The 26,552-nt window shown below is 32.0% G+C and overlaps 1 protein-coding gene across 19 annotated transcripts in view; it reads left to right on the forward strand.

Moving 5' to 3' along the window:
* LOC139481922 (kinesin-like protein KIF21A) overlaps positions 1-26,552 on the forward strand; it is a 275,709-nt gene that overhangs the window by 147,291 nt on the left and 101,866 nt on the right. For 18 of the 19 annotated variants that reach the window (XM_071265470.1, XM_071265469.1, XM_071265480.1 and 15 more), the window contains 2 exons: positions 3,084-3,263; positions 13,430-13,472. In XM_071265470.1, coding sequence (XP_071121571.1) covers positions 3,084-3,263; positions 13,430-13,472 — 223 coding nt within the window. The remainder of the gene's footprint in view (positions 1-3,083; positions 3,264-13,429; positions 13,473-26,552) is intronic. The other variant, XM_071265486.1, reaches the window with a different exon arrangement.

The raw sequence follows: 26,552 nt of genomic DNA on the forward strand, positions 1-26,552 counted from the left end.
CCACTAAAAACTTGTCCATCTTGCTACACATTTGACTGAACATGCTGAATATTAGTCAGCAGAAATACTTTTTAAAAGCAAGTCCTACAAAAATGTACATGTTCTAGTATTACAATGTATTAGCATGAACATTTCTAAAGAAAATATTTTTTCTTCAATAATTTTTTGGCAAGGCAATAAAATGTATATAATGTGCACCATGGTTATTCCATTTAGTTTTAACCCATGTTAACCCTTCAGGGTCTGACATTGTCTTACAAAGTTCATGTACTGTACGTCCCATGCTTTCTATGTAATGAAGGCCAGCAGTTGACATTTTACATATATATATATACATTATATAATTATTAATTAGAATATATATGAACAGTTAGGGACATATGTATTAACCTTTAAGCTTAAAGCTCATTTGCATATAATCTGCAATTCTGCACATCTGTGCAAGAAGTATTCAAATTGTTAAATGAAGCTTTTCATTTAACATTGCATTTTATGTATTATCCAACAGATGCATTATTTTTTATGCATATATATGAACATTTTTGTACAAGTAAGAAACAGTAAAACTTCAATATTACAAAATGTAAATCATTGCTAAAAATAGGTTAATACAATGTCCTGAATGACAGGAATATTTAATGTTGTTTTGAATATATCTGAGTGATGAAATCATAAATAAGTGTAACTGGCAGTGGTCAGTCAGGACGGTCTGGATGTGTTTAATTTTCCCATAGATATAAAATATTCTCACATGGCAGATGTTGAACAGGTTGCTGTTGATTATACCTCTAAAGCACATCATATACACATGATAAGGGGCCTCATTTGCCCAGTGGTCTAAGAAGTTTAACTACATCACTTGCTAGTCAACTCTGATGTTGCGAGTTCAACTGCGGTACTTCACAGTCATGACAGGTGCAGTTGACTCCAATTCGATGCACAAGTTGTTTATATAGCATTTCGCAGTTTATTTGTAAATAAAAATCTTAAGTCATTGACATTTGTACTGTTCCTTATATGCATATACAATCTATTTCTGTTTATATGCATCTGTTACAAAGGTATGAATTAAGTACACGTAACAGTGACTCAATATTATGTCATAAAATATCCTATCGAACATTCCATCACTGGAGATCTTGATTTAATCAATATTAACCTTTATACATGTATCTATAAATGGAAGTTCTTTCATAATTAGAGACCTGATTTCCCAGGCAGTTTGAAAATTGATTTTTTTGCCCCGCTTGATTGTAAGAACATCAGGGTACAGGATATTGAGATTGAGAAGCAGGGACCCAGTGGCAGTAGTCCAGTTTCTCCCTTTTGTATTGTCATGATAATTTATTTGTATGGACTTCTATTGATAATGACTATCCGTAACATTGCATGAATGATGACCAACTGTTTTTCATTTTCAGTATTTACTGGGTACTCCTACCACCCTGCATTACAAACCACACGATAATTGTAACTTCTGGTGTTGGTTTGCCATATATATACATGTATATATATGTATATATAAAGTGTTTTTTTTTCACATTTGATAAAAATTATTCCAAGATCTAGGCTTAGGTAATAGGGATCATATCTATGTTGCACAGACACTCCAAAAAGTAAACGAAATTTGATGTCACTTCAGAATCCAGACATTTTACAAAACATGGTGTTGAACCTGGAATTTTATCGTACATTTATATTCATGGCGAAATTAGCAAATAACTCATGAAATTGAAAATGCATTTATTTGTAATCTGTATGTTACACAATCATGACTGCAGTAAGCAAAAATTTTCTCCTGAAGACTAATGAATGACAAGGGCGCTTGCATGCATAAGTAGAAGGTACATATGTACAATGAATCTAGTACAAAAATAGATTGATTTTAAATTTTCTTTGCTGGTGTTTTCTTGAATCAATATAAGCACATTGTTAAAAGCAGACATATAAATAGTAGCTGGTGTCGTAGTTATGTAATCAATAATCTTAAAAGTACATTTAATTAGTCATCTTAAAAGGTTTTAACACAAAATATATGTATTTAGTGCATATTTGAGTAATGAAGGACATGAGATCTTTGGAGATATTTATATTAAAAAATCTTGTACTTCTTTCTTGAAGTGACATAAAAAATTCATGGTATGAATAAACGGAAAGGTGTCAACCTGGAGTACACTCAAATGACATGAAGTTCTTTTAACAACACTGTATACAGAAAACTAATCTTGAGGTTGACAAATTTCTTCTTGACAAAACCATAAACTAAATTTATCCAACTACATGACTAAGATGCTTTATTTCTGTGGTACAAATGTACTTTTGTTAGAAAATACATGTTAAAAAAAAAGACGCACACATAAATCAACTGGTCAACCAAAGTTATTGGCTTGGCTACCACTTGAAAACTTTGATTTCTATCCCAGAGTACAATGAAGTATGTTAAGCACTATACATGTACTACTAGATGCAAATTGATTGCTGTCTCTTTGACTTATAGCCTTCATTTTCTGTATATGATAAGTAGATATACAAATGTAGGAAGATGTGGTGTGAGTGCCAGTGAGACAACTCTCCATCCAAATAACAATTTATAAAAGTAAACCATTATAGGTCAATGTACATGTACGGCCTTCAACACGGAGCATTGGCTCACATCAAACAATAAGCTATAAAGTGCCCCAAAATTACTAGTGTAAAACCATTCAAACGGGAAAACCAACGGTCTTATCTATATAAAAAATGAGAAACGAGAAACACGTATAAATTACATAAACAAACGACAACTACTGTACATCAGATTCCTGACTTAGGACAGGTGCAAACATTTGCAGCGGGATTAAACGTTTTAATGGTACCAAACCTTCTCCCTTTTTCTGAAACAATAGAATAACATAAATGTATAAATTAACATGCATGAGTAATAGAAAAAAAAAAGGATATCTGCGGTATCCAATAATCCATGACACAAAATCAGTAAATACACAACAAACAAACACACAAATAGCAAAGGAACAGCGCTTTTATTGTTGGTTTCCATCTCACAGTCAAAATGATACATTGTATATATTTATTGATATTTTCAGAATCCGTCCCCAGTTGGCGCGAGAGAAGATAGACATGTGTCAGATATGTTCCACTGTACTACCCGAGGACAACCAAGTACTCCTGGGTAAAGATAAAGCCTTTACATTTGACTACGTGTACGACCTTCCGACCAAACAAGATGCTATTTACAACTCATGTGTTAGAAACCTTATTGACGGGTAAGTTTCACTGAAGTAGTGGAATATGTTTTACAGAATGTGGTTTGTAGGCGATTGAAACTTTTTTATCATGTACATATAAATCAAATGTATTTTACAGTTAGTGCTAAAATATGAGCAGTGGCGGATCCAGAACTTTTCCTAAGGGGGGGCCTGCTCCAGTCATGCTTCAATGATTCCCTATATAATCAACCAAATTTTTCCCATGAAAGGGGGGGCCCGGGCCCCCCCTGGATCCGCCTATGATGAGGTTTAAGAGAGCTGTGGTGTAGTGGTTAGTGCATCAGACTACTAACACAAAGGTTCCTCAGGTTTGATCCCCATTCAGGGGAGAAAATGTCAGTCTGACAGTGACTGAGTTTTCAGCTCTCCCTTGACACCATTTGCGAGTATGGTCATGAGAAACGATGATAGTCTGTCGGAAAGGGGACAATAAATGGCTGACCCTTGTTAAGAGAGAGCCATATCTTTTGCACATAAAAGACGGATGTAGATTTGAAAAAGAGCAGGCTAATGCCGCTACAAGGCAGCACTTGCACCTGCAAAGTGGAAAGGGATTAATATAAATATATTACATATATATGTATATCTTGTTTCCCAATCCACTATAAATAAATTTGTTTAAACGAAATATATGTATGTTGCATTGTAATTCAAACACTAGAATCAGTTAAATTAAACTTATCTGCAATTCTCATGCTTGTAAAAAAAAAATTAAACACTATAATGTATAACTTGTTTAAAAAATGCTTCAATGCATATATATCTGAAGATTCATGTCAGTCTCAAAGAATACAAGCAGGTCTAATTCTAATTTCTTTTCTGTTTGATTAAAGGAATAACATTTATATGTTAATGAAAAGGCTATCCACATGTTAAACCTTTCAGATAAATATTTACATTTACAAGTTTAAGAATTTAGTTAAGATTTAGTTTGGGTCAGTGATTATAGTACACACCTGAGGAGGTTTGTATATATCTGATTGTCTCAAGCTTATCTTAATGTAGATGGTTAATCCCTTTAGCTTTAGCCATTCTCCTGTAAAATTATGTTAGTGAGAATGAAATGTTGTATTGAAAAGTATTGGGGTCTGTGGTTTTAAATATTGTTGAGCTAATTATTGTATCGTCTAAATGAATATTGAATTTGTTGTCCTAATATTAATGGGTTTTAACTTAAGTTTGAAAAGCAGAATTCAACTAATAGTCATTTAACAACTTTATTTGCATTTGTAGGAAAAAGATGATGAAAAAGGGGGAGGGGGCACATAAATTTGTACCCAAAGAACAAATAAATTGTAAACAGCATCATGATTTAGGAAATTCGTTAAAAGAAAAAAATAAATAAGCAAAATTCAATGATTGTTATCCAAAGCAATTCAAAGAAACTTGAAGATTTAGCAATACTGAGACTTAACACACCTTTTAAAAAAACAGTGCTCAGTGAAGCACTGGTCGATTATTGCAATAGCAAATCATGTGTAGGTGACACATTGTCATTATGAACTTTAACAGTTTCTGTTTCTTTAAACTCCTTAGACTCTTTTGTGCTGCAGAAAACCTAAATAATCTTTTATACTGTATAATGTAATGTCAAATGGGTCTAGAAATTTGTCAGATTAACCATTAAAATGTATCTCATTTCATTTTTAACAACAATATGTGCCATACCAGTACTGGTTCATTATAGTTTATACTACAACTGGATAATACTATGTTCAGAAAGTTTAGCGTAGAAACCTATAATTAGCTAGGGAAGGTTTTATTATCTGGCTTGAATTGGATTCAGTTAGGATTGTCCCTGAAAACTAAGCTTTTAATTAAAGTAAATTAAATTGCCGTACTTTTTGAAAATAAATTTTATAGGAAAAAAAATGTAGGAAAAAATTAAAGTTTATTAAACAAGCAAAGGTGACATGTATTGAAATGTTGACTTTCTTAATAGTTTGCATACAGTTCAGTTGATAATAGGAAGAAGAAATAATTGAAATATTAGAATATTTAGAAAAAAAAATTTGTACAAGTTACACTGATGGTCATGTACAATATGTACATTTGTACATGTATACAGAATTAATAACCTACTTCTAAAGGACACAGAAATTGTTGGAAATATTGATACTTTTGTTTTCCTTACTATCTAGATCAATGGCCGCCCTATCATCATAAAGTCTTTGATCCCAAATGACAGATAAAATAGATTTTGTTTTATATATTTATTGGAAAATTGGATAACATCTAGATCAAACAGACCTCCCCTGATCAATAAATTATTAAAAAGCACTCAAAACAAATTATTAGATATAATTGTACAATATTGTTATATATATACATGTAATATATCATATACATGTGAAAAATTGTACGAGTAATAAAATTGAGAATAGAAAAAAATATGTGAATTTATTCTCTATGATTGATTGATTGATTGATTGATTGATTGATCTCTATTATTGATTGATTGATTAGTGTTTCTAAGATATATAATAATAATTTAGTATGAGTGCCAATGAGACAACTCGCCATCCAAGTCACAATGTGTAAAAGTAAACCATTATAGGTCTAAGTACGGTCTTCAATACGGAGCATTGGCTTACACTTAACAGCAAGCTATGAAGGGTCACAAAATGACTAGTGTAAAACCATTCACATGGAAAAAGTTCATAATGGTCAAATTTTATCTATATAAAAACCGAGAAATAAGAAACACTAACATGACTAAATGAACCACAACAACAAACAACAACCACTGATCATCAGGATCCTGACTTAGGACAGGTGCAAACAAATGCAGCAGGTTTAAACGTTTTAATAGGTTCCAACCTTCACCCTTACCTGAAACAAGTGTCACATCACAACACAGGAAACTTCAGGAAATATTTTACATTTGTAGACTTCTATGAAATTTATGATTCTAGTAGTATTTAATATAGGTTTAGAATCTAAGATAATGATAATCATTTGATGTCAACTTTTTCATTATAAGATTCTGTAATGATAAATTTACATATCTAAAACATCATAACAGATATTTTGAATTTGAAGATAACCTTGTTAAAGTTGGTATAAATAAATAAAGGCGACAGTGGTTTTTGATATAAAAATCTGGTATAATATGAACCTTATTCAATTATTACATAATAGATCATTTGAAACCTAGAGGTATTTTGCAAAATTTACATGATGTACTGCCTTGGCCTACAAAATTGTAATGAAATTTAAATGGGAGTTGAGCAGTGTCACTCTGCTCTGAATACATGGAATATGATTACATGTACATTTTACAATGACTGAATGTATGAAATTCAATAACATTTTAAACAGTATGTTTTGTCCTTTTTCATCAAAAGAAAGCCTTAATTTTATGCACCAATTTCACAACTTTTTCATTAACTTTATGAATATTTAATAGAGATATGTAGATATTGATGCAAGTGAAATATTTCATTTACCCAAGGATACATATACGATGTAATATGTTGTCTGCACTAGAAAAGCTGTCTTATAAATGGTTTTTGTCGAGCCTGCAACTTTTGTTGCAGAAAGCTCGACATAGGGATAGTGATCCGGCGGCGGCAACGGCGGCGGCTACGGCGGCGGTGTTAGCTAACTTGTTAAAAGCTTTATATTTTAGAAGGTGGAAGACCTGGATGCTTCATACTTTGTATATAGATGCCTCATGTTACGAAGTTTCCGTCAGTCACATGTCCAATGTCCTTGACCTCATTTTCATGGTTCAGTGACCACTTGAAAAAAAAGTTCAAATTTTTTGTAATGTTGAATTCTCTCTTATTATAAGTAATAGGATAACTATATTTGATATGTGCGTACCTTGCAAGGTCCTCATGTCTGTCAGACAGTTTTCACTTGACCTCGACCTGATTTCATGGATCAGTGAACAAGGTTAAGTTTTGGTGGTCAAGTCCATATCTCAGATACTATAAGCAATAGGGCTAGTATATTCGGTGTATGGAAGGACTGTAAGGTGTACATGTCCAACTGGCAGGTGTCATCTGACCTTGACCTTATTTTCATGGTTCAGTGGTTATAGTTGAATTTTTGTGTTTTGGTCTGTTGTTCTCATACTATATGCAATAGGTCTACTATATTTGTTGTATGGAATGATTGTAAGGTGTACATGTCTAGCGGGCAGATGTCATGTGACCTTGACCTCATTTTCATGGTTCAGTGGTCAAAGTTAAGTTTTTGAGTTTTGGTCTTTTTATCTAATACTATATGCCATAGGTCAACTATATTTGGTGTATGGAAATATTTAATGATCTCTATGTCAGTCGCGCAGGTTTTATTTGAACGTGACCTCATTTTCACGGTTCATTGCACAGTGTTAAGTTTTTGTGTTTTGGTCTATTTTTCTTAAACTATAAGTAATAGGTCAACTATATATGTTGTAAAGAAGCATTGTTAGCTGTACATGTCTGCCTGGCATGGTTCATCTGACCTTGACCTCATTTTCAAGGTTCATTGGTCTTTGTTTAGTTATCTTGGTTAATGTTAAGTTTATGGTACAGTTGTTATAAAGCTTAGCTTTTTACTTAGGACTATCAACATAATATCAATGATTAGTATAGAAGGCGAGACATTTCAGCGTGTGCACTCTTGTCATAGATTAAGAAATACAATCTTTTAATGTGTACATGTATTGTATCATATATTATTAAAGATAATATGAAGAAAAAAATATTGGGGACGGGGGAGAGGGGGAATGCATATACATGTACTAAGGAGTCAATCAAATATATTAAGATTAAGAAGGACAGAAGCATGTGTTAATAATTTAGAGAAAAAAAGACACTAAAAATAAACAACTTCACAAATCCCAACAATTGCCTTTCGGTGTGATCCATTTAGGCTCTGTGTTGAAATGGTATTGAAAAAAACCCATGTATCTTACTTTGACCTACAATTGTTATAACTATTTATGCATTGTTACTTGGTTGGAGAGTTGTTTCATTGGCACACATACCAATTATTATTTATCTTTAACTTGGCATATCACAATCTTTCATTATTTTCCTGTGGTCTGGAATAATTGTTTCGTCAAGAAAGTTTTCTTATTATCTTTTCATATATCATGTATATATCATGTATATATAATGGATTGATTATTCTTCGACTAATTTTCTTGGATTTCATGTAGGTGAACCAGAAATTCAGAAGTATTAAAAACTTGGTACTTGGTGCACATTTTGTTCAAAACTACAAAACAATTATTTTTACATTCATAAACAACAGTTCTTTTCTGACCTTCAATCAATAAAAATATTGATATCAACAAATCCCCATTAGCTATTTATATAATATATATAGGTTTATTGTGCAATATTGCCAAATGGAAGAGAACTAGATTTGTTATGATCAATTATCCCATTTTGATAATGTACCAATTATATTAATTATTGATCATAGACACTATTTATGATGTATTGATAGATACATTACATCAAGGTAACGAGGCATGCCTATCTATATTGTATCTGATCAGCCTGTCGCCATTTATACAATGTATACATATAAAACAAAAGAATGTTGTACTAATTTAATTTAATCAACAAAAAAATGAAAAAAGTCAGTGCCCTGAATTGAAGTCTTTCGTTAATATAATGCTAGTGAAAATTTCGATAAAGATTTGAAATTTAACATTAAATAAAAATTAGTAGAAAAACCAAATCATTCTTATCAATTATTTTTCATTTTTTCATTGGGGTCTCATTATCTGTGCTAGCTGTTAACTAAAATGATTGAAAAGCCACTTAGGAATTTTTTGCACATTTCAGAATGATGTTCAACATGTTCAAGACCATTTTTCTTGAATTTTACACTGTTCAACTTCTATGAAATAGTTTTGGAATCAAAAGTCCTTGTACTATCATTGTTTATAATTAAGTACTGTACTATACATGTGTATGTATGTTTATACCTATAATTAAATCAATATGCATATATATATCAATATGCTACAAGATTCTCTACATGTACATGTATGTGCAGTTGTTTTACTGTAATTAGAAGTTACATGTACAAATGATGTACATGTAGTTCATCATGATCAGCTGAGGGCTAATATAATTGCATCTACATGTATCAAAATCTTGTAGGTTTTTATAAATTGGGTGTGTAATATCTTAATACAAAGAAACATGCCCTCAGTTAAGTGACTTCTATAAATGTATCAGTTATTCAAATACATGATTTTATATACATACATGTACAATGTAAGCCTTTACTAGAACTAGTAGTTCATCAGCTGAAGGCTTATACATATAATTGCATGTACATGTATCAAAATCTTGTAGGTTTTTATAAATAGGGTGTGTAATATCATATCACAAAGAAACATGCCCTGAGCAATGACTTTACGTAGGGTTCAGTGATTGTATGTGGTTTGTCGTAGGAGTGGCATACGGTTGTTGTCATGTTATGAAAGGTCAGCGATCCATGCTATGACCCAATCATTGCGCTATTATATTGAGCTGACAAGATCGTTTAGATAAATTCGGGTTGATTTAATTCATTTGTCTTGTTCGACAATGTAGGGTTGTTACACTTCATTACAAAGACGGCTACTGTTATTATTAAGTAGTACAGTTAGGTATTGTTCCTTAAATAAATGTAGTGACGAGGGATCCAAATAAAAACCATCGGGTGTCAGTGGAAAATACAAATTAATAGAACAAATTATTTGAGTGCAGGTAATTCTGCGTTCACTGACTTCCTTAAAAACTGTATAGATCTGTCAAACTTGCAAAAGTTCAAGTTTTGCTACACTTGTCTTTTCCCAATCCATATTCAGGGTAGTTAGTACAAAATGTATAGAGTTGGCAAACTTTTTCAGTAGTTCTCCAGTGATTTTTTTGGGTGAAAATAAAGTTGTCAGAAGGACGATTTTACATCCTTTGAATATCAAATGTTTATAAGCTCATTCTTTTTAATGGCGCAATGTTTTTTGTCTATTTAGAAGCGTGTTTATTAAAAACTTGTTTCCCACACGCTCAGGGTTAATCCTATAAACATGATCTGACGATAATACACCATCAAATGTGGGTGACCCATCATAATTTGACATTTATATCTTCACACCAAATAAAGCTGAAGTTAAGAGATCAGGACTTAAAATTTTTGAAATGTTATCTCCTAAGAAATGAACATTTCATATTTACATATGAAATTAACATCATACATAGTTATGAGATAGCTACGAAGTTGTGATTGTTATTCTAAACACATATGTAACCTTCCTTCCATTGAAAGAGGATTACCCTCTGATCTATAGAAGTATTATGGGTTAAGGACTCCTGCAGTGATTTCATCTTTTTTCCCATTTAAGTTCAACTTGTATAGAGAGAAAACAGTTCATTCATTTTCTTTAAGTATTATTCAACAAGTTCAAAGCCTTCTATGCGATTGAAAAAAAAACCCATGTAAGATGGAAAAAGTTGCGCCATTTTTTGCATAATTTTATCCTTATGCATATTTAAATAGACTATAAAGCATTAAAAATGAAATCAAATTTTCATGAGCAAATAATTATATGTCTTGTGTAATATGATTAGAATTTTTTAAATCTAAATATTTTTGACAGTTTATTCTTTTATATAAATATATACTTCCTGAATAAATATGCAGACAGTTTGTTATTCATGTTTTCTAATAAAAAAAATTATCAGACACACATTCATCTACTATATTATGTATATACTGTTCTATTTTATTTTAATAGATTATATTTTTATGTCAATTAAAAAAAAAATATATGTAACAAATCTTGTGGTCTGGCCACAAAGAATCATTAAATGGGTTAAACAAATCATTCACCATGATTAATATAGGCGGACCCAAGTTTACTGTAATATACATGTAAGGCCTTGAAACTTTTGCTTAAAAAAAAAAAAAAAGTATTGACAGCATTCATTTTGGTTGTCACATGAATCTCAAAACATTATTATATCCTTGAAATTTAACTATTTCTCATCCATAAAACTTTATTAACATTTATTACAGAAAATGTATGGTGGTCAGTTTATTAAATTATCATTTGAAATTTTTAAGCATACCCAATAATATTTTGATGTGAGCTCATTCAAGAGTAAACACTATTTTCTAAATATTGACACAGAAATAAAAGTCAGCTATCAACCCGTCAATCAGACCTCAATTTTTGTTTAATTTTAATTCAACATTTGTACAAAAAGAAATGGTATAACAATTGTAGTTTTTAGTTCACTACACAAAACGATCGTTAATAAAGTATCGATGAAGGCACTTGTTTGATTTCGGTAAATTATTTTAAATTGATCAGGGATTTTAAGTAAGCTGAACTTAAATCTACAATGGTTTAAGTTAGGATCGTTTAAAAGTATTTAAAAGGCATCAGTGTCAAATTTTTAATAGCCTAATTTTGTGAAACCTACTTTTGTCTTGTATTTGATCAAAAGATAAAATATGACATGTTTAAATTAAATTTTTGGAATAGTGTGACTCCAAAAATATGTTTTATGGAATATGATCTATTTGTGTTAAGGACAAAATAAACAGTGTATAATGGATATTGAAACATACATGTACATGTAATTTAGCAGGTAATTGTGGAATATCAAGGAAGTGATTACATTTGAATGAATGATCAGGCAGATACAAACGTTCATCCTCTTTGAACTTTAATCAGGAAATTATCACAAAATACAATTTTAGAAATAAATCACCATTTATGGAGCCCAACTGTCCATTCAATCACACAAATTCTATACACCTGGTAAAACATAGTTTATAACAGTGATCAAAGTAATTCAGAAGGTTTCTTATAGTTCAGTAGGAAAGCACCCTTTTACAAGTCTTTACAAGTTCATTTTGACTGAATTAGTTCACATTTTCGTTAAGGTCTTGTGGACCAGCTAAAGCAAGCCTCTATGTGAGGGATATCTTTGCTGTGTTGAAGACACCCATAGGTGGCCTTTGGCTGTTTTCTTTTCTTTGGTCGGGTTGTTGTCTCTTTGACATATTCCCCATTTCCGTTCTCAATTTTATTTGTTAAACTGAAAAAGTATTCACTATCTTGACCTAATGGCAATGCATGTATGATATACATTAGGTGATGTGAAGAAAAAGATAAATTACTTGTGCATTAATTATATATAAAATGTATGTACATGTATTAGACATCCATGTAGTAATATTTTGCACTTAAATCTGTCTGATATATATCTTCCTGTTACCTTGTTTTAAGTTCTTATGAGTGTTAAGTACTCAGTATTATATATTTTATGGACATTATTACTTGATAGTACTGCTGGGTAGCGGAAAACGGTTTCATCTACCAATAATCTTTTAAAATGCTGGCTTTTGGTTGTGAAAGACAAATTTGGTGAAGTCTGTGTGTATCCAATCTTCTTGAAGTTGACATAATTTTATGAACTTATGAGAGAATTGAAATTAATGGACAGCACCAAAACATGAAACACAGTCATGTATGTTGTCATTAGAACAGGCCCCTATATGTACGATGAGTAAATATAAGAGATTTTGTGTATTTGTCAATGAGCCATCAACACTTTTGTTACTTCCTATACTAACAGAGTGTGTGAGTTGCCTGTGATAAAGTACCACAAATAAACTCAAGTTATAGATAAAGGTTCTTTTATTTACTGCCTTTTCATTGTGGGACACAGCATCTTTATGTTCTTTAAGTCAGCCCTCAGATGAGTATGGATAAAACACAGTTATTTTAATCCTAATTGTAGTTAAATTGAGAATAGAAATAGGAAATATGTCAAAAGACAATTCCCTGACCAATGAGCAGATAACAGCTAAAGACTTCAAATAGGAAAATAGAGAAAAATCCTGCACCCAAACTGCAAAGGTGGGCCTCAGCTTCACAAGGCCTGATGTCTTTTTTCCATGTATATTTGATCACAACGTATTTTCATACCTTGACATATTTCTAACAGGAATTTAACAACTCTATATAGCAATTTTATCAGCTTTATATTGACCTAAATAGTATAAAATCATTGTGTTTTTTAAATGTTAAATATTAATTATCAGTTCTTTAGATCTTGTTGATGCTGTCTTTGATTACAGGTGATAAGTTCTTTGATCTTGTTTATTTGTTGACAATTTTGTTAATTCTTTTGATGTTTTATTTTTTCCAGGTGTTTTGAAGGTTACAATGCCACAGTTTTTGCCTATGGACAGGTATGACATGATTATACATACATACACCTAAAATTGAGTCACAGGTTACCTCCCTTGAAATTTTGACATTACTTTATTATTTTTAACCTCAAATATATTATAATATGCCTCTAACCAGATGTGTAGCAGTTGATAAGCATTGTCACCTGAATTTAAGACAGATACATTAATATGAAAAGAGTTAGACAATTTGTGTTTCTGAAAAATGAAATAAAAATATCAGCAGCTTTTTCTCAGTAAATCTATGAGCTTATAATGCCCCTTGGGACTTATACTTAACCAGCAGCAGTATTCACCCAGTGCTAGCAAACTAAAAGCTGATAAGAACCTTCATATACATAATACATAAAGTTTGTTTGTTTTATATGCTTTTAACTTCCGCTTTTGAAGACTACTGCATGTAATTTATGCAAAGTAGACATGGCAATATTTTCAACTTTTTGAAATGTATATATGTTTACCAATTTTAAAAAAGTTCATTCATTTTGGAATTCTTCTATTCATGTAGTAAAATATGTTGCTTATTTTAAACTGTACATTGTACCATGTACATGTACTTTTGTTTTTGAAAAATGTAGTATGATACATGAAATTTTGGGGTCGCCCCGATATTCCGACACCCCGTTAGTCCGACACCCCATTGGTCCGACACCCCAATAGTCCGACACCCCATTAGTCCGACACCCCGTTAGTCCGACACTTTAACATAGATTATGCCATTATATATAACTATGCAAATGCTTGAAATACTGAAAAACATAATTGCAAACTGCGTTCGTACATTAAAAGATATATAAAATTTACACAAGTACCCGACCACATCCACTTGTATTTTTGTCCATTTTATGAGTTAAGCCATTTTCATCTGATTTCTATAGTTCGTTCTTATGTTGTACTGTTATACATTTGTACCACTGTCCCGGGTTAGGGGGAGGTTTGGAATTTCGCTAACATGTTTAATCCCGCCACATTATGTATGTATGTGCCTGTCAGGAGCGGTATCCGGTCGTTCCGGCCCCAAACCGATCCGGCCCCAAGTCAATCCGGCCCAAAGTCGATCCGGCCCAAGTCGATCCGGCCCACGTCGATCCGTCCCCAAGTCGATCCGGCCCCATAATAAAATATGAATAAACTATATTCACTGTATGGAGGAATTTGTGACAAATTTGAACAGTATAAACGGAATTTGCGAAAAGTGTCGATGATGGATGACAACAGGTAAGTGAAGTATTGGAGTATACTAGTTAAAGAACTATTTTTAATCGATACGAAACTGAGTCTCTTTGTATAGCAGCTCTGAGGGGGGATATGACCTTTATCTGGACTCCGGGATCGGGTGTTTTTAAACTCGGGATTTCGGGATTGACCCTTTCGGGATCCGAGAGTTCTTTTTTTCGAATTTCGGGACCTCGGGATTTCGTGTTTTTAAGCCCAAGATTTCGGGATCAGGACCCCTCCTACACCCCCTCCCCCCTCAGCTCTGACATATTTTTAAAAGTGAAGATATTTTCCATGTTTTACTCATCATAATGTCTTGTGTAACCAAATCATTAGTCTAGAAATGGTTTGTTTATTCAACAATTGTCTGATGATTGTGAACTAAGGTAATGCCACTCGTAATCACTTAATTCAATCAAATCCTGATTAATTATAAAAGTTACGTAATCAACAAGTTCTTTATAGTTTGATCTTTTGTTTGGTGTATATAATAATAACTAATTGTATTTATAAAATCGGCAAATCAAACAACATTTCTCAATTTGAGAAATTTTAAGAACTTTAAAGAAAAACAATATTTGTGGTTATGTATCAGCTTGGGAATTGGCTTGTATCGTTGTGTATGTAACTATTTGTTATTACATAAGATGAAAGACTTGTTAGGATCACAGTCAATTGAAAGAAAATGCTAAATACTGCTGATTAATGTTGATGTTTGAATTTTTTATATACGTTTTAATATAATTATACCAAATAATCGTGAAAACTTGTACTAAAAACATAATCAACCTAGTTGTTTTATACTCACTAAAGAAAATATTTTTCAAAGGCCTTTTTTTTATTTACCGTACACCTTTTACATTATAATAAAAATCATAAACATTTATGAATTACAATTAATATATATCTTTATTTTTATTCCTGATAAATATATCTTTTATTGGGATGCCGTGGTTGTCGTTTGTTTATATGTTACCTATTTGTTTTTCGTTCATTTTTTTGATAGATAAGGCCGTTAGTTTTCTCGTTTGAATTGTTTTACATTGTCATTTCGGGGCCTATGCGGTATGGGCTTTGCTCATTGTTGAAGACCGTACGATGACATATATTTGTAAATTTCTGTGTCATGTTGGTCTCTTGTGGAGAGTTGTTTCATCTGCAATCATACCACATCTTCTTTATATATATATATATATATATATATATATATATATATATATATATATTGGCACGATTAAAACATCGTCATCACACAATTTTAGGGGAAATAAGTTCCATTTTAGAGAATCGACAATCGCAGTTGACTTATAAATTACTAAAAGCTGTTTCATATATCCACTTGTTGAAGCCTATACCTGAAAATTAGCAAAATCATAAAAAACTTTAAAATGATTATCAAGCTGTTCATTAGACTCCGTGTAATATGACTAACATATGCTAATAAATATGTACATTTTTAGCTCACCTTACATAAAAGATCAAGTAAGCTTTTCTCATCACTTGGCGTCCGTCGTCCGTCTTCGTTGTCGTCTGTTAACTTTAACGAAAATCTCCTTCTCTGAATCTAATGACTTTTAACCAAACTTGGCCAGAATCATCACTAGGGTATCTAGTTTAAAACATATCTCCGATCGATAACCAAGCCTGCCAACCAACATGGCCGACATGGCTAAACATAGAACATAGGAAAACAATGCAGTTTTTGGCTTATATCTATGAAACTAAGGCATATAGAGCAAATCTGACAGGTGGCAAACATGTTTTTTGGATTTAGATTTATCTGCACTGACATTTTCAGACGAATACGACAACTCGTTGTTAGGTCGCTGCCCCTGAGTTTTGTAATTTTACGGAAATTTTGCATTTTTTTTGTTATCATTATAATATCTAATACTAGTATTAATACTATTAATAATGATTTTAACCTTGAGAGACTCTAGTTGAATTATGTGCAGTCATGAGATGACAGTATAAATTGTCTATGTATGTTATAAACTAAAAGGTATAAACACAACTGGTTTTCAAAAGGAAAATGCCTGTACAAGTACGTCCGTAATATTATGTTAATAAGGAGCATGCATACAATTCTTGTAATGCATTCTCGTGCATTATAGCCAATAAGACGACCCATGTATCTAGGTACCTGCGAACGCTATTATGCGTAATATTATCATGACTATGATATGCATGATTTTTATGATTGAATGTTATATGCTCTTTGGTTGGGTTGTTGTCTCTTTGACATATTCCCCATTTCCATTCTCAATTTTATCATGTTTATTAAAACAAATATAATACTCTTGAAATTTCATTGGTTATATTAATATACCGTATAGCGGGTTATTTTTTCGGGTGTAACAATTCACGACTTTCATTGAATTTTAAAGGTATAAATGCGAAATATTTTGGAAGTCATTAATTTGGCGGATTCATAACTTTTATCATACCTTTGCATGTTCACTTGCGGAATTTAATTTGGAGATTTTATTCTATTCGCGAAAATTTACACCCCACAAAAACAACCCGGTATACGGTATATGAAGCGATAAAGAACTCCATTTTGCATTCCATGACGTCATGCAGCGTATGTAGAAATATGCACAGTGTTTAATGAACGCCATGAGCGCATGATACGCCCGTCGTCTTGTGTGTGAATTTTTATGCAATAATACTATATGATAAATTAGAGTTTCTATATGGCGCGACATGTGAGAATCCCCCTTTTTAGCTCACCTGGCCTAAAAGGCCATGTGAGCTTTTCTTATCACTTGGCGTCCGTCGTCGTCGACGTCGTCGTCGTCGTCGTCGTCGTCGTCGTCTGTCGTCGTTAACAATTTTTCAAACATCTTCTCCTCTGAAACTACTGAATGGATTTGAATGAAACTTAGCATGATTGTTCCTTAGAGTATCCTGCACAAAGTGTGCGCTTCGATTTTTGATCCGTCAAAAAACATGGCCGCCGTTACCTAAAATAGAACATAGGGGTCAAATGCAGTTTTTGGCTTATATCTCGAAAACGAAAGCATTTAGAGCAAATCTGACAGGGGGTAAAAATGTTCATTAGGTCAAGATCTATCAGCCCTGAAATTTTCAGATGAATCAAACAAACCATTGTTGGGTTGCTGCCACTTAATTGGTAATTTTAAGGAAATTTTGCAGTTTTTGGTCATTATCTTGAATATTATTATAGATAAAGATAAACTGTAAACAGCAAAAATGATCAGCAAAGTAAGATCTACAAATAAGTTAATATGACCAAAATTGTCAATTGACCCCTTAAGGGGTTATTGTCCTTTAATGGCAATTTTTCACAATTTGTTCATCATATTTGCTAACTTTAAAAAATCTTCTCCTCTGAAACTGCTGAATGGATTTGAATGAAACTTAGCATGATTGTTCCTTAGAGTATCCTGCACAAAGTGTGCGCTTCGATTTTTGATCCGTCAAAAAACATGGCCGCCGTTACCTAAAATAGAACATAGGGGTCAAATGCAGTTTTTGGCTTATATCTCGAAAACGAAAGCATTTAGAGCAAATCTGACATGGGGTAAAAATGTTCATTAGGTCAAGATCTATCAGCCCTGAAATTTTCAGATGAATCAAACAAACCATTGTTGGGTTGCTGCCACTTAATTGGTAATTTTAAGGAAATTTTGCAGTTTTTGGTCATTATCTTGAATATTATTATAGATAAAGATAAACTGTAAACAGCAAAAATGATCAGCAAAGTAAGATCTACAAATAAGTTAATATGACCAAAATTGTCAATTGACCCCTTAAGGGGTTATTGTCCTTTAATGGCAATTTTTCACAATTTGTTCATCATATTTGCTAACTTTAAAAAATCTTCTCCTCTGAAACTACTGAATGGATTTGGATGAAACTTAGCATGATTGTTCTTTAGATTATCCTGCACAAAGTGTGTGCTTAGATTTTTGATTCGTCAAAAAACATGGCCACCGTTACTTAAAATAGAACATAGGGGTCAAATGCAGTTTTTGGCTTATATCTCGAAAACGAAAGCATTTAGAGCAAATCTGACATGGGGTAAAAATGTTCATTAGGTCAAGATCTATCAGCCCTGAAATTTTCAGATGAATCAAACAAACCATTGTTGGGTTGCTGCCACTTAATTGGTAATTTTAAGGAAATTTTGCAGTTTTTGGTCATTATCTTGAATATTATTATAGATAAAGATAAACTGTAAACAGCAAAAATGATCAGCAAAGTAAGATCTACAAATAAGTCAATTTGACCAAAATTGTCAATTGACCTCTTAAGGAGTTATTGCCCTTTAAAAACTTTTTTCACAATTTGTTCATCATGTTGACTTACTTTAAAAAATCTTCTCCTTTGAAACTGCTGTATCAATTTCAGCCAAACTTAGGCTAAATGAGTTTCAGAGTTTCAGAGTATCTAGTATAAATTTTATATTTCATTTCCTTGTATGTCAAGAAACATAGCTCCTATGGCTAAAATAGAACATAGGAGAAATTGATTTTTTTTTTGGCTTTTGAAGAGAATAGGACGATTTCAAGAACATTTAAATAAATTGAAAAGCCAAAATAATCATTGATGAGAGATTAAACCAAAAAAATTCAGGTGAGCGATTCAGGCTCTTGAGAGCCTCTTGTTTTACAAAAAAAATCAATAACTCTAAAATAAGATTTTTGAATCCTCACCAAAAAGTATACATATCTTTACATTAATATAACTAAGAAGTGTGAAAAGTTATGAAAAGACAGATGGACAGACGGACAGACGGACATTTGTATACCATAATACGTCCAGTCAAAAAATTTACGGGCATATAAAAACAAACACAGAATTGCCATAACATTACTTCCAATATTTGAAACTGCATTTATTTCGTTGATATTTTGATACCTTACCTAGCTAGATGCTTTTTGTAATAATATATTATATGTACGTGGTTTTTTTTCTTGGTTCCGTGAAACTACTATTGCACATTCGAATACCGGTAACAAGTAAGAATATACCGATCTTCTGGTGAGACTTTCTTTGTGGTGTTGTTTATATCCTTCCAGATCACCTAGTTACATTTCAGGTTGAGAGTGCGAGTTTTTGTTTTAAACAACTTTTATTTTTCTTAATAGTCAAATTGAGCATGGAAATGGGGAATGTGTCAAAGAGACAACAATCCGACCAAAGACCAAACAACAGCCGAAGGCCACTTATGTGTCTTCAATGCAGCGAAAACTCCTGCACCCGGAGGCGTGTTTCGAAAAATATGTAGGGATTGTTTAACTTGAACATTTGTATTGTCATTTTTACAGGTCGAGTTTTTTTGTTGCATTTGATATAGATACTCTAGGGATACCCCTTGATCTAAGTCGCAAAATTTCTGAATTTGTGTTCACTTTTATTTCAAATACAATAGATCTATATAATAGGACAGACAATAAACAATCAAATAAGTACAGAAATAACTCACAGTTTTCGGTCTCGGTTAAACTAACCAATGAATGTATATCTTTAATCAACAATATTGAATCAATTCATTTACCAATGAATGAGTTGAAGATGAAGACTGTTGTTTGCATCTCCCGCAATGGAGGGGTGAGGGGTAAAAAAAATCCGTTTGGATATCAGTTTAATTGAATAGTTAATTGATGTGGAAAGTGTTTGTTCACAGTTCCGGTATGCAAGTTATCTTATGTTGTTCCTCGTAAAGATAAACATTTACATAATAGTACTTATTGGTCGGTATTAATTGTAATGTCGGACTATTGGTGTGTCGGACCAATGGGGCGTCGGACTAATGGGGTGTCGGACTAGTGGGGTGTAGGACCAATGGGGTGTCGGACTAACGGGGTGTCGGAACATTGGGGCTGCCCCGAAATTTTGATATTATAGTACCATAGTACATATATTGACTGTTTTTGGTTTAAATCTGATTTAAGTATCCCGCTGATTTGTCATTTAGTACATGCAATAGTGCTTTTGAAGACATTAATATATTTCATTAACAGCATGACTTGACAAAACTAAGATCGAACGACCTTTGAATGTTGATTCTTGGGAATTAGAAACCATTGATCCTCTGGAGAAAAGTGACATAAGCTTACGTAGGCTTTAGATTAGGGACAATATTGATTTTTACCATAGATCTAGGTATTTCTATGCATTAATCATCACTTAAATTTTTATCGATTAATGCGGTTAATTATTGTATAATATTGTTGATTAGATTATTGTAAAAATCGTAAAATCAAAGCAATCTATTGTCATGTTGTACAATTCTTAAGTTGTTTTTTTTATAGTACTTTATTATAGTCTTTATATATAAGTATTAGATGCAGTAAAGGAAATTTCTTCTTTGATCCGACATTTCTTCAACGGTTTTATCATAAAGTTCAGTCACTATCAAGATTTGTGAAATGTGGTCGATTTCAAGTATGTCAATTGGTACTTGTTATGAAGACATGGACTGTTATAAGTATATATGGGTTACAAATTACTCTACAAGTGCTGTTGAAGTATTGCATATTTTTATGATATTTACCCAAGAGTGACGTATAGAGTAGCTTCCTTGACAGATGTGAATACTGAACATCTTTAATGTTTACAAAATGATGAAGCAAAATCAGAGAAAATATTTAAAAATATTCATTTCTTCAAATGGTATGGCTGTGTATGAGTCGACTATTTTCACAACTTTTAACCTCTATTGCTCTCAATATGTGTTTGCATACTCTATTGTATCCACCTGTTTGATATTGATAACCTTATATTTTTACTAACTGAGAGACTATATTTTCGTTCATTTTTTTACATAAATAAGGCCGTTAGTTTTCTCGTTTGAATTGTTTTACATTGTCTTATCGGGGCCTATTATAGCTGACTATGCGGTATGGGCTTTGCTCATTGTTGAAGGTCGTACGGTGACCTATAGTTGTTAATGTATGTGTCATTTTGGTCTTTTGTGGATAGTTGTCTCATTGGCAATCATACCACATCTTCTTTTTTATATAAGTATGTAATAGGTATTTGATTTCAGTTTATCCTCCTACACCCCAATGACCTGAACACAACCTGTTTTATGTCAATAAATATACATGTATGCCATGTGACGTGGGAGGAGTACTAATATTAATACGTTTTTCCTGAGACCTTTAACTTTAAATTCCTTTCGAGTTTTACATTGAAATCTTAAGTTCTTAATCTATATTCCATCAAAACAACCTTTTGATTTTAAATAGAGTATAAAATATCCACGATGTGAATTTAAATGGTCATGTTATGATGTTTACTGCAGTGTGAATTGAAAATACACTGATTTAAGTTTATTGATATCAATAGTATATCAATAGGAGTATATGTTTCACTACCTTGTTACTAAGAATATAGTTGCAATTGAGGTCATTATGATCTATATTGCTAATTGAAAAGTTATTTGGAGAGTTGAGTGTTGACAGCAGATATTGACCATTCAATATCTTTTGGTCAATTTGCTGTTGGGTTGCTGTCTCATTTGTGTATACCTCACTTCTCCTTTTCTTCATAGAAAATATTTGCAATCAGAGTTAATCCTTCACCAAGGTTTTTTCCATAAACCAAAATGGGCAGCTTCAACTTTTTGTTCTCTGCTACTTGACATGAGAAATAGTCTGGTAAATATGAGAATAACTACCCAGGGGTATGATGGCTATCATGGTTATGAGACAACTATCATGACTATCCTTTAAAGACTAAATGGTTTGATTTTCACCTACTATATATACATGATGAATGATTATAGATCCTTTTCCAAGGTGCAAACAGATAGATTTGTTTAAATCAAGAATATATTTTTATGCCCCACCTACGATAGTAGAGGGGCATTATGTTTTCGGGTCTGTGCGTCCGTCTGTCCGTCCGTCCATTCGTTCGTCTGTTCGTTCGTCCGTCTGTCCCGCTTCAGGTTAAAGTTTTTGGTCAAGGTAGTTTTTGATGAAGTTGAAGTCCAATCAACTTGAAACTTAGTACACATGTTCCCTATGATATTATCTTTCTAATTTTAATGCCTAATTATATTTTTTATCCAATTTCTCGGTCCATTGAACATGGAAAATGATAGTGCGAGTGGGGCATCCGTGTACTTTGGACACATTCTTGTTAAATGTCCCTTGGGTAATGTAAGTGTATCATTGAATTGCAGTTTCATTGATGTTTCACAATTCACATATCCTTTTGTTCATACATAAATATCTAAAAGATTAGAAAGATTTTCTTTTCTGGATAATTTATATCAATACTTAATCAATTTTTACAGCAACATCTATCAAAATTGTATTTAAGGAAAAACTGTCATCAATAACTTTTGTGTACTTAAAATAAGATCACCTTAAAATTTATTTCATGTATGGGTAGCCTTAAAATAACATTATAAAAATGTTTGCTTTTTTTTCTGGATCAAAAGTTGAAACATGCTTTGTGTCAATTTCCTCTTGTGGCAATAAAAAGTCGTGTAAATAGCCATAAATATGAATTATTAAATGATTCATTAAACACACAATGTTATAAAAATCTATAGAGCTGTGTTCTGTCATCTTTCAAATTTCCCAGGGTGTAAACACTTTGCTGTAAGGACTATTGTTCAGAGTGTTAATAGCCAATTCATGAGTTGCTCGGCTGTAAAAAAGTATGAATGAGTTCAAACCAGCTGACATATATATTACTTATAGTTGAGTTATAAACTTAAATTATTGAGTGCATTTATCTTTATTATTGCCATTGTTGGACAAATAACAAAAAATTGAGTTTATTTATTGAAGTTTCAGAAAAAAAACTGCAGACACAGTTGGCACTAAAATCTCCTCAAATGTCTAAACAAAGTTTTGTAAAAATTTACTAGTCCCAATAAGATTTTACTAACTAGAGTCTAATGGTGCAGGCTGCCGACAAATTATGCTATCAAAATTTAAAATGCATGTTTTTATTTTTGAGACATTTTAATTATTTTGCAATCAGCATCAAAATGAAGAAGCAACACCCTCAGCTGGACGTTTTGACAGTTGGTCAATTAGAACTTTATGCATGAAGAAGCAACACCCTCAGCTGGACGTTTTGACAGTTGGTCAATTAGAACTTTATGCTTTGTCCAGTAGAGGGTTCTTCTTAAATATATGTCAAAAATTTGTTGAAAATTCAGAAAACCTATGGAATCATCGTTCACCAAGCTTATTGATATCTAATTTTTTTGACAATAATGGACAATTTCAAAAAGCTGTAAGGTATAGGTAAAAATTTCTCATGTTAACCCCCATATCAAAGTTCTCACCTTTATATGGAAGTAATAATTCATAATGATGTTTTAGTTGTTTTTATATCTGTTGCATCATACACTTCGGTGAATCTGACAAAATTATCCCGAAGGGTGTATATATGTTTGTACCGATCGTTATCTTTATACCGTGTAAATTGTTGTATTCAAAACCATTTCATGGTCTGATTCTTAAAAAGTTAACTATTTTTACAGTAATTACATGTATACAATATTCAATTTATTGCTTGTCAGAAAGCTTTTCTTTTTTCTGAAAAGAAAAATATTTAAATGCACATTCTTAACTTTTTCTCCCCAACTTTAAAATCAGCAATTTAAATGATTATGAAATGAATAGAAGACGGAGCATGAAATATAAATGTTATAATTTTTTTTTTAAAAGAAGTTTTTGCAATTTTTGTGGTTGAGAATATATTATGGTTGATCTAGAGCAATGCATATTTTAAAATAAGATTTGTGAATTTGAAATTACCCAATTGAATATACCCGATTCATTTGAAAATTATAAATGCAAATGGTATGGCAAAATTTGTGCAATGAAGGTATTAAATGTATGAATGAGAGGAAATACATTTCAGACACTATATAATATATGGAGTGGTAATATGATACCTCACTCTAAAAGTTAGACTATATCATGTATATTGCAGTTACCTCATTCCTTCTGTCTATCTTTTCAATTTCAGTGGTATTTTTAAAGACAGTGTATAAAATGTACAACTAGCAAATTCAGATTTTCAAATATCTTGGTATTTGCATATAAGTATTGAGCTAAATAAGACGATTGAAGCCGTATGTCTGTGATAACAGAATTGTATTTATATGCATGTTAGGAGAAGCATTGACCTCTTTACTCAATAAAGTGATGTATAAATGAAGGATTATTGATTTGGTTAACAGAAAACTAGAAAAACATATCAATTTGATCTGCAAAATGTCGCTAATTGTTTGTGGATCACCAAGTCAATTTATTTAACATGAGAATTAAATATTTTTTATCAGGAAATTGATTAGGTAATGTATTAGCAGAGAACAGTACAGTTGTTATCTGAGGAGGCAGAGGAAATAGATAAATAGGGTGGGAATGAGATAGAGGGATAAATGGAAGGAATAATTAGAGCTTATAGAATTTAGGAAAACTTTTTTATAGCTTTTAAAAAAAAAAGGGCCAAATTTTAAGACATGACCCCTTCATTCACCCTTGTCTTTTCTTATTTGATGATAGAGCAGGGTAAATCATTGTAAATGGGAGAAATAAGATTTCTAGAATGAAGGAAATATAAAAAAGAAGATGTGGTATGATCAATTTGCCAATGAGACAACTATCCACAGAAGACCAAAATAACACAGACATTAACAACTATAGGTCACCGTACGGCTTGAAAGTCTTTTTGATAGCATCATGATTAAGATAAATTTTTAGACATGACACTTTTCTCACCTTTGTCTTTTCTTATTTGATGATCGATGATAGAATACAAATGGTTAAAATGCAAATACAAAAATCAATTAAATTTTATTATTGAGTTGAATTGTAGATAAATAAAGGTAAGATAAATGCTCAGTCATGTTTATATCGTAATAGTTTCTCTTAATCTTTCAAATTGATAGTGTTTCAACATTGTTCAATGATCTTTAACATTCACAATATATCAGAATGGAATACTAAGTCTAGACCATCCTAATTAAGTAAGCAAGTTAAAAGAGAAGTTGATTTGTCAAGTCAATAGGTTATGAGACTTAACAGAATAGACATTTTGAAATAGATGTTTTATTTAAAGTTTTTGGTAGGATTGAATATATATGTACATGTATGAGAAACAGCCTATCCTGAATCTGAGCATAATAAAGCTACCCTAGTATGACAAATTTTGGTTGGCTCAGGTTATATTATAAGACCTTCTTATCAAAATACCATTGTCTTAGTTTTTCTTCCCCTGGTTTTTGTTTTGCGATTAATAGCAGATATAGAAATTACAGATTTATGCTCCTGCCACTTCCTAGCTTGGTGACTTATAATGTTGACCATTGACGTCTCTCTGTTCTTTCATTCAGAAATTTAACAGTTTTCCTGTCCTTCTTTTCTCCATGCATGCGTATGTATATGCTTATTTATTTAATTACAAGTGATGTATAAATAGTTGATGTTGACACTTGAGCATTGTTGAGCATGAACTACAAATCATTGAATATGGCACAAAGACTGAGGAAATTTTATCCAAACTATATTTGTAGACTTTTTAAATTTGACAGGTCCAGGTTTAAACTCATGTATACCATGTATACAGCTTCTTTAACAACAGTTGCTGAATTCTAGTTCTGTATACTAATGTTATGCCATTGATGAGGCTATAAAAAAGAATAGGTTTGTTTGCCCAACCCTACCTACCCAGAAAAAAGCTGCCTACTCAAAATCTTTTATTGTCCTGATTTGAAGAATTTTTTTTAATCGGATAGCCATGAAGACTTATAAACCATAGATACTACAATTTTTTTTTGTGGAAAAAAGAAAGAAAATGCCTACCTACCTACCCAATGTCTCAACCTTAGGGTAGGGTTTGGGCAAACCAAAATAT

This window comes from Mytilus edulis, chromosome 7, assembly GCF_963676685.1.
Source record: "Mytilus edulis chromosome 7, xbMytEdul2.2, whole genome shotgun sequence".
NCBI classification, from domain to species: Eukaryota; Metazoa; Mollusca; class Bivalvia; order Mytilida; family Mytilidae; genus Mytilus; species Mytilus edulis.